Source organism: Jatropha curcas, chromosome 6 (assembly GCF_041381405.1).
Source record: "Jatropha curcas cultivar XTBG-Jc1 chromosome 6, XTBG_Jcur_1.0, whole genome shotgun sequence".
Taxonomy (NCBI): Eukaryota; Viridiplantae; Streptophyta; class Magnoliopsida; order Malpighiales; family Euphorbiaceae; genus Jatropha; species Jatropha curcas.
The window spans coordinates 26,958,352-26,968,572 of NC_143156.1; the positions used below are offsets into that span (position 1 = coordinate 26,958,352).

At 33.4% G+C, this 10,221-nt stretch overlaps 2 protein-coding genes and 1 long non-coding RNA gene across 3 annotated transcripts; 2 read left to right on the top strand and 1 right to left on the bottom strand.

The window, feature by feature from the left end:
* The first annotated feature begins 1,272 nt into the window (after window positions 1-1,272).
* Window positions 1,273-2,153, top strand: LOC110011077 (uncharacterized). Its single transcript, XR_002286154.3, has 2 exons — window positions 1,273-1,446; window positions 1,671-2,153. It is a non-coding gene; the product is annotated as an uncharacterized LOC110011077 (long non-coding RNA).
* A 1,067-nt stretch (window positions 2,154-3,220) lies between these two features.
* LOC149495839 (bark storage protein A-like) lies at window positions 3,221-5,192 on the top strand. The gene is made up of 6 exons (XM_089722678.1): window positions 3,221-3,435; window positions 3,517-3,584; window positions 3,870-4,025; window positions 4,212-4,418; window positions 4,666-4,845; window positions 4,960-5,192. Exons 1-6 carry the CDS (start codon window positions 3,225-3,227, stop codon window positions 5,146-5,148), a joined length of 1,011 nt encoding a protein of 336 aa, XP_089578804.1. The 5' UTR covers window positions 3,221-3,224; the 3' UTR covers window positions 5,149-5,192.
* Window positions 5,193-5,607: 415 nt separating this feature from the next.
* LOC149495840 (TMV resistance protein N-like) lies at window positions 5,608-10,219 on the bottom strand. Its single transcript, XM_089722674.1, has 5 exons — window positions 9,324-10,219; window positions 7,928-9,029; window positions 7,559-7,837; window positions 6,573-7,472; window positions 5,608-6,482 (listed from the first exon to the last, which is right to left on the bottom strand). The coding sequence occupies exons 1-5, from the start codon at window positions 9,797-9,799 to the stop codon at window positions 5,856-5,858; spliced, it is 3,384 nt and encodes a 1,127-aa protein (XP_089578800.1). The 5' UTR covers window positions 9,800-10,219; the 3' UTR covers window positions 5,608-5,855.
* Between the last annotated feature and the right edge of the window lie 2 nt (window positions 10,220-10,221).

Consider the following 10,221-nt stretch of genomic DNA (forward strand, 5'->3'; position numbering starts at 1 on the left):
ATTTTTTTGTCAAAGATTAGAAAATTTTCCAAAATAGAAGATTTTAATTTTTCATATTTATATTTTTTATTTTTATAAGAATATTATGACATAATCCATTTATATTCATTATTAATGAATTGTTAAGTTTTAAAAAAACAAAACATTTTGCAATAAAATATTTTAACCAATATTTATAATGCAAATTCAATAAAATATACCAAAAATTTGGATTATTAATAGGGACCACCAACACTTGGAATGCTATTAAGATTGACATATAAATGAAATCGATTTGCTATACATTAAAACTGCTAATAGAGACCATCAATCCGATGGTTGAATTGATAAATAACTATAATGTTTGTAATGATGAGATCACAAGAGAGGACACAGAAATTTTGAGTTCTAGGATTTAAGGGAGATTAAATCTCCCCTCACTTTTGTAACAGTGTGCCAGCAACCTCATAACTCGTAACCTTTTGTTGTGTTTTGTTTACTTTTTTGACATTAAATAAATTCGTTTTTTTTACTATTATTTTATTTGTGCCTCTCTCATACTCATAGCGTAATAAACAAGCCTAAAAGAAATTGGGCTGTATGGACTTTAATTTAGTTTAGGGCTTTAATTTAATTTGGGCTTGGAATTCAATTTAGATTTCTGTTTAAAATTAAAATTGAAACAATAATGATGAGGGCTAATTTGTCATTTTCACATGGCAACGTATTATAATATCCCATAGGAGAATCCGATGGTCAATTTCTTATTGACGAAGCTGCTTGTGTCGTTTTATGTTATTTTTGCAATAACCCAATTTTCAATTTCACATGAAATTAGAGACCATCATATTGATTTTCATTAAAGAATCAATTAATTTCCCTAAACTATAATAAAATCAAAAGTAATTTATTTAAGTTACTTCTTATCTTATGTCATTACTCATATCTCATATCATTACATTATGTTTAACATAAATAAAAATAAAAAAATTTTATTATTATTTAAAATACTCAGTGCGTTGTAATAAAACAATCACCCTAAAAATGCATTCTCCAGCGTCAACGACTAATATAGGTTTTAAGCAATTAAATGCATCCATCAAATCAATATAAACAAACATGCTTCAAGTATTCAACTATCTCCTTTTTGTGTTACAAACAAACATGAATCACATTTCAGCTCATAAAAATTGAAAAACAAATTAAAACAACAACCCAAATTATATCACCAAATAAAAGATAGACATTCCAGTGTAATGACTAAAAACATGTAAATAGCCATAGAGCATAGGAGTACCATTTTTTCAAACCAATGGATTGGAATTAAGATTAGCCCAACCAATTTCAATTTCAACCGATCGGTTTTTTGGTTTCCAAAAGATATCGGACCGAAAACAAATGGATCTGGACAATTCTAATGACCTCAATGTCCAGGTTAGAAGTCCATCAAATTTCAAGATCTTTACGGTATGCATTTATTTCTCCTATCATTTCCCAGAAATAATTTTTCTGTTTTCTTGTAATTGTCAGGGACCATTTATTTGTGGTCTCAGCATGGCATCATTTAACTGAAAACAACAATTTATTGTTTCCAGATTGTTATATTCTTCCCTCTGCCTCCCTCTTCCATTTTTGTTCATTTTTTCTTTTGCTGTTTCATATTTCTGATCAATAGCTGTGTAACTGCTCAGCCAAAGAAGGTATTGGCATTTGAGGATACAAAACAAAGGGCATGGCAGTGGAAAAAGGCGATTGAGAGTCTTCAAAACCACTCTCAAAACCGGTGAAAATCTGTTCGTGGTTTTCACAAAAAAATTCTTTAATGTTACAATGCTGTAGAGAAATTTGGGGATTCTTAAAACAGTTGACATCCCTGAAAGATTATATATTTTGTGAAAGAGATTGAAGTTATGGATTCTGCTTCAGTCGGCTTCTTCAAGGTGCAGCAATACTACCTCAAGCTCTCTTCCAGTTTGCTTAGAACTGAGTTTGTGATGAGTTTTACTATCCATTTACTTTTGTAAGAAATTGATGTACAATGTATTCTCCTGATTTGCAGAGTTTGTAGAGGGCTAGGGTTCAGAACTTCTTTTCTGTATTTAACATTACACATGATCAATGAAAAGCTCATTGCCATGAAATCTGTCTCAATAATATTACCTTATTATTATTAATTTTCTCATTACTTCACATAGAAAATTTTAATATCAATCATATACTAAAAAAACTTAATAATTTGTATTGTTCCTAAGTTCAAAATAACCCTGGTAAGCCAACCAGGTATTGTTGTTTCTGTCTTTCAGACATTGCGTCGTTTAAATTTTTTTTTTTTTAATATATGTGAAGTTTAATCTCCTCCTATGTTTGCATTTGGGCCCATATTTTAGTTTTTTTTTTTTTAATATTTTACATGAATCTTAATTTGTTGCGGTTCATTCCGATTCGCTGCCGATTCGTACAATCCACTTTCGATTCAGGTTGCTCTCTGATTCATCCCTAAGATTGGTATCGATTCTAACAATACTGTTTAAACTTCTATTGAAGCCTGGTTAAACCTAATTAAAAAATGCCATGTCTTCTCTGTTGGACTTGGAAGATGTAACCCAGCTATTTGTCAGAAATTAAAAAAGTTGCAAGAAACTCTCATATAGACTTTCTCTACCAACCTTGTGATCGTTTTGGTCTATATAATTAATTTCAAATCTTGCATATTAGATCTACTATTTCTTTGGCATTAGTGTGGACTTAGTTATAAAATGAACATAGCAGAATTCAGGAATCAGAATCACGTGATAAGTGATAAATGTGGATGTTAGGTGAAATGTTTTTGAGTGAACTCCAAACAATTCTGTGTCAGACTCAGATGAGGTTTTTAATTCATTTGTCTTGCCTTGCAGTCTCCAAACTAGTGTAATACGAGGTTTTTAACCACCAGTTGAAAAATGACAATCATGTGCCTATTTTATTTACACTTGAAAGAAATCTGTTATTCTATTCAAACATGTGACAAATGATAATATAAAATCAAATTTTAATAATGGGAATATACTATTCAAAATCTTTTATGTCTGATCTTCTTTACTGAAAGAATTCGTCCATGAGAGACAGCTTCAGAAAGAAAATAATATATGAATTTATATAACAATTCTACAGTAATTCAATATTATATATAGGATTGTCAAATCCAGCTAAAAGACAACAGGGAACTCAGCCATGGCTGCAAGAAAACTGCACAATGCTTTACAATGCTATTGCTGGTTTTGATTTTCTTGCAAGTTATATTAGTGTATGCTGCTGTTTCATCAAAGACAAGAGTTTCTTGGATCAAAATCAAGGAAATTAACAAGATAGGGCCTTATATTGGTCTTTTCACTGTATATACACCTGAGGAGAATGCTTTCTTTGCAACCGGTGCTTTCATGCCTAATCCCAAGTACCCTTTTGTGGATCTTTCCGGTAAACTATTTCAGTAAAATATACTATTTATAGCTACTGATAGTGTATTTTGCAAGAGGAAGTAATATTGTGAAATTGCAGGAAGGAGATTCAGGGTGGGAACAACCTATGAGAAGAAAGTTATCGATGTTAGATGTGGGATTGGATTGGTAAATCTTGTACCTTTCTTATTTGTTCTCCTTTTCTTTTCTTTTACTCTTTTTGTTCATTAGGCTCTGATTTAGTTCGACATGTTTGGTTAGCTCCGGATTGGGAATAGGATGCAATTCTTGGAATAATTTTTTTTTTTTTTCTTTTTGGTTAATGAGAACTCCATTCTTTTTAATATTTTTTATTGGATAATTTCAAATATATACATGTATATTTATATTACCATGACTATGAGAGGTGAATCTTTCTGATATGAAAAAAAAATTTGCTGTTGGTTCAATCACGTGAATGCTGCTGCAGCAACACAACAAATGTTGGATCTGTTTGACATGACTGGCATTATTCATTTTGGCATATCTGGCAATTTAAGCAATTCTATGTTCATTGGAGATATTTCCATTCCAAAGAAATTTGCTAACACTGGCCTTTGGGATTGGCTGGTATGTATAAATCATTCCCTTTCTTTCTTCAGAGTACTGAAAAATGAGGATTCAAACTCGAGTCTTTGTCTAAGTTAGATATGCACTTACTACTACTAGGCTAAGCCGGCGACTGAAAATTACTATTATTTTCTTGAACCCAAAAGAATGCATCTTTTACATGTTCAGAATTTCTTGATTTTGCAGAACCCAAATGGAACTGTAAGCTCAAGTGATGTTGCTGAGATAAAGATTGGAAGCTACAATGTCCCTCAAGGAGATGGCTTGAATATGCTGGGAAAAATTGGATACAGCAATGAGCAATTTTTTTCTGTGAAGGAGGCTAATGCGGCGGAGCCACTGTTCTGGGCTGAAGTAAACCAGCATTGGCTTCATCTTGCTGCAAGCTTAGAGGTTAACCCTGCATGAAATTTTTGATTCCTTGATGTTTACTTTTTTGGTAGTTAAAAAGTGGATCCGCAGTACACAAGACTCTCTGCTTTTTTGAGTTTTAAGAATGACAACTTTAGGAATTTCATATACAATATCATATTTCATTATCAAAAGTTGTTTGAGATTTTTTTACTTAATCTTCGATACAGTTTCTTATTTTTTGATCTTTTTAATAATGGGTATGTAATGTTTTTAATTTTCAACTCAGGGGATGGAACTAGATAAATGTGTTAATTCAAGCTTGTGCCTGACACAAAAGCCAAAGCTAGTTGTTGGGCTTAAAGGATCAACAGCCAATATTTTTTTAGACAATGCAGCTTATACAGATTTCCTTTTCAAAACATTTGAGGCGTCAACTGCAGATATGGAGAGTTCTGCTGTAGTAATGGTAAGTTCCATTTTCTATAATTAATATGAGTATTTAGTTGTTCCGACACAATATAGTCTAACGGTAAATGTATATATAACTCGACCATAAACCATACTATTTTCTGTTCATCAGACATGCTTGTCTAATGGCTTTCCCGTGCTCATGATTCGAGGAATGTCGGACTTAGCTGGAAGTCAATTAGGAGATAATTCGATTTATACATTTGGTTCACTTGCTGCTCTAAATACTGTCAAAGCTGTTCTTAAATTTATCAAAAAGCTTCCTGCAGGAGATGTTTTCAATTCTAGTTCAACATTGTAGTATTTGATTAGCATGGACAAATGCATTTCTAATAATTCTTTGAATCTTATCAATTGTTTTCTTATGGTTGTTGGTTCAACATGAATCATTTAAAAGGAAAGAGTTGACAGTTATCAAGAGGATCAATCTTATGATATAAAATTATTTTGGGATAAGATAATTATTATTGATGTGTCTATATTGAAATAAATACAATTTTAAATCTAAAGATTGATAATGTCATTCATATATTCTTATTATACTCTCTCTATCCACAAATACAAATTATGTTAATATAATTATTTTCGTCATAAATAAAAGTTGTTTTGAAAATATTTAGGAATAATTAATAAAGTTTTTTCAATTTTACCCTTGTTTATATTTAATGTGATAACTATCTCTATACTTTTCTAAGGGGTAACGTAGTCAAATTAATGAACATTTTGTTACAAATTTAGGAAAATAAATTGTTTTTTTATCATAAAAAGTCAGTGGCCCGAAGCTACCGGGCCAACGAGCCGAGAGCGGTGAGGGCCGCCTTAAACTACAATTCTCATACGGATGGAATCTTTTATAGGCGACAGCCTTAAAGCAATATTTATGTCTTATTACAGTTAATGTACCTTTTCAGCAGCAAACAATATAGATAATCAATTAATTCCTGATAAAAACTAATCTAACTCTCGCAATGGCGAGCCAATTTCCCACACCATATCATCTTCGTCTCTCTATGAGCTGCTGATTTCCCACTCCACATCATCTTCCTCTCTCTCTGAGCAGCAGATTCCCAACTCCATATCATCTGCCTCTCCCTCTGACCAGAATTCCAACTCTGTACTTACTTCCTCTCCACTGTCAAAATTTTCTTCATGGCTTGGACTATATATTTCTTCAAAATTCTGAAAAGCATACAAATTTTCTAAAGGTTTACCAAGTTGGAGTAATTCTTCTATTTCTTTCTCATGTACAATGCGTATCCCACACTTTTTGATTTCTGTTTCATTGAAAGTTAGCTTCACCTTGGTGGGACTTTGTTCTTCATAAGGATCAATCAAGTGATTGGGAATAAAGAAGAGGTAAAGATGGTCTGATCTCCAATCTTTGAGATGATAGGTGGGGCCAAAAACAAACTTGTTTTTACTATAAACTTCAAATTCACAAGTAGGTTCATCATCTTCAGTTATCACAACACAAACAACAAAACCTACAATGTTCCACCATTTTTCAGAAGAAGACAGGTATATTTTCAACGGACTGTTGAAACTCTGATAGTTGAACCAGTCGGCAATTTCACTTCCAGGTAAGTACATAGAGAAGCGAGGGAATGAATATGGTCTGTATGTATAAATTCCTTTCTGCATCAAGTTTATTACCTGTAATGTGTTAGTGCTTCAGAATAAAAAATTAACTGGCATAAAAAGAAAGCAATGATTTCAGAGCTAGACCTTGCGGCAAATTTTTTCAAACTGATCCATGTTTGTGCAGATTTCTTGTATCCTGAGCAGCCGACGGATTTTTAGAAACGAAAGCAGGAAACTTTTCAGCCATGCAAACGCCACCTTGATTGTCCCTTGCTTATCATTTAACTTGGAGCAGTATGAGAAATCTATCCGAAAATGCTTCACATTGGGTTTGTCAGACAAATTTGGAAGACTTTCCAAAGAAGTGCAGTTTTCCACATACAGACCTGCGATATTCGATGGAAGATCTGGTAATGACTGAAGCTTCTTGCAATTAGATAATTCAAGACAATGGAGTTGGGAAAGATGATGGATGCTTGAAGGTAACGTCATAAAATTGTTTCCACTTAGATTGAGACGTTCCAGCAAGGGGAAGCCACTAAGGTCATTAGGAATAGCTCCTTCAGGAAGATTGCAGTAACTAAGATCTAGTTCTTTCAAGAAGGGTAGAGCTGAAGGAAATGCCATAACCATAGGCTCTCGATTCTTCCAAGTCGAAGGCATCAACCATGACAGAAGATGGAAATTCCATTCCTTAGCTAATTCCAGTTGTTGCATACCAATTCCAGCTGCATCCAACACCTCCAAACAGTTCATATCCCCAAACATATTTGGAAGTTTCTTAAGTTTTGAACAGCCACGCAAGATAAGACTCTTAAGGGACTTTAAGTTACACATGCTGCTTGGAAGAGACACAAGGTTTCCGCAATTTTTCAGGTTAAGGAAAACAAGCCTTTTTAGAACTCCAATAGATCGGTGAACTTCATGAAGATTCTTACATCCTTCAAGATTCAACTCCTCAAGATTTGGGATCCCTCGGAAGTCCGGGGTCTCAATTAAACTTTCCGAGTAACTAAGATCAATGACCTTCAGCAACTTAATAGGCTACAACAAGATATACCAAAAAAATGAATAGATTATTTAATTACTAAGTAACATTGTGGTATAAAATTAAATCACGAATCACGCACCTTCATTGATCTCTTCCAAAGTTGTTCAATACTGCTGTGCTGCATATGGAGCTGGACAAGTTTATCTGGTTGAAAATTTGATGGAAAAGTTCTACATGGACATTTATACCATTCCAAATAACTTAATTCATTGGAAAGATATTCAACTTCCTGAGAGGTGGGTACACTTCGGAGTATAAGCAATCTCAGCTCTTTCATTCTGGAGAAAACTTTAGCACTTAAGTGTTGCTCTTCTTGTTTCCAAGAATGCAGGACTATAGCCTTAACTTGTTCTGTTTTCTGTCAATTGAGGGTATATAAAGAATAATATATAATTAGATACCTTGTTAATTACCGAATACTATAAAAAAAACAATAAGTATTACTTACCATGTCCTTTACTTGAACGTGATAGAGATCCTTGTCAAGCCATATTCTACTACGTAGGCTTGGGTCTTCGCGAGATTCTTTACGAACAATTTCTCTTCCCATCTCTTGAACCAAATCATGCATCCGCAAATATCCACTTAGTATAGTTATGAGAGATTTATCGATGAGTTCTCCTATTCCGCTTTCTGGGAAGAATCCACAGCTTTCTAGTACTTTTATCACATATTCTTTCTTCATTCCTTTGAAGAAACATGCAATATCAAGGAATATTTTTCTTGATACTTCATCAAGCACATCATAACTCAATTGAAGCTTGCTCAGAATTTTTTCATTTGGAATTTCTTTTAGTCTGTCTAATGTGCTGTTCCATTCCCTCGCAGATTTATCACACAAAGAGGAACCTATAATAGTAAGAGCTAAAGGGAGGCCATTGGCATATTTTACAAAATCGTTACAAAGCTCCACATATTCCTCCTTGTGTTGATTATTCTTGAAGGCCTTTGAGCAAAAGAGTTTAAAGGCATCATCCTGACTTAACTCCTCAACTCTGTATATTTCATCTGCTCCATGTTTTTTCAAGATATGTTCATCTCTTGTGGTTATGATGATCCTACTTCCAATACCAAACCGATGTTCATCCTTTTTTCCAATCAAAAACTCTAATTGCTCCACCTGATCAACATCATCAAGAATGGCTAAAATCTTTTTACGACACAACCTATTTCTTATTTCGTCAGTTCCTCTATAAGCATCATATATTTGTATGTCTTTATCCATCAATGTTGCAGATAGAAGTTGATTCTGTAAAGAAACTATACCATATTTTTCAGAAGATTCTCTAACATTTTCAAGAAAACAACTCCCTTCAAATTGACAATAAATATCCTTGTAAACAACACTAGAAATAGTTGTTTTACCTATTCCACCCATCCCACATATTCCTATAGTTTTAACTTTACTCAAGTTCCCTAAATCTAGATAATCATTTATTTTCTCCAACCTAGACTCCATTCCCACAAAATCCTTGGCAATGCTATGACTTGATCTTCTCAATTGGCTGAGTATGTCTTCAACAATATCTTGAATAAACTCCGACTCATCCCTGTAATGGCAGAGTCTCATATGTTCAACACAAACCCAATTACAAAGAAATCATATTTTGAATTAGTTTTTTCAAGATCAGTAAGAAAAAATAAAGTTTTCTCTTGTATTTTCTCTGTCTTTAAGAATAATTATAATTTTCATTCATATCATTGAGAACTTTTTTGTAGTAAAAGTCGCGTTTTACAACTGCTAATTAAATGTAATCAGATTGATCAAAAGCAGCAAGAACTTAATAACAATAGTAAAACAAAACAAGAATCTAATAATTAAAATGAAGCAGAAGTTGTCTGACCTGCCATTTAGATGCCATCCAGAGAGATTGGCCATCTCTGTTAATGCAACTCTATATTGTTGAACCTTCTCAATGTTGTCTTTGAAAAGTTTTTCATACTCTGTGAAGGGTTCTCCAAATTTACCAGCCTGTTTTCTCACTTCAGATGGACTCACATCATAGAAAATGGGCAAAACAGTCTGCCTTTCAGTTTTATTGCATTCAAAAATTTTTACAAGTTCATTCAAACACCATGTTGAATGAGCATAATTTTTAGAAAAAATAACGACCAAGATTCGTGAGTCACGTATTGCTTTAGGGAGCTGCTGAGGAACGGACTTTCCTTTTCGAAGCTCTCTATCATCCTTGAAGGTAATGATTCCTTTTCGACACAACTCTTTATACAGATGGCTAGTAAAGTTATTTCGAGTGTCTTCACCTCTGAAACTAAGGAACACATCATATCTCCACTGATGTTTAGAAGAAGAAGAAGCCATGAGAAAATTTACTTCTTTAAAAAAGATTTTTACTGATACTATGTTGTAGGCTTCTTTCTTCTAAACAATAGCAGGTATTTATCAGCTCTCTCTCTCACTCGGGCATGGCATCTTCTTGAAAATGGTTTTCTCTATAGTAAGTTGCCAAGAAATCTCAATTTGGCAAATTCATGGTAGTTTCCTGAGAAGGAATTTTCTGATGTTTTCTCTATAGCTGCTATTTTCTGCAATTGACGAAGGTAAACGCTGGAATATATAATTAATTAGGTGGAAGCACATGACCGGAAATATACAGCTTGCGGAAATAATAATGAAAAAAAAATTATTTGGGAGGGAGCCAACCTTTAACTGTCTCAAGTGACCTGTCGCATTTCCATTCCGAGAGACAAAAGAGCCTGAACCCATTTTGTGTAATGAACCGA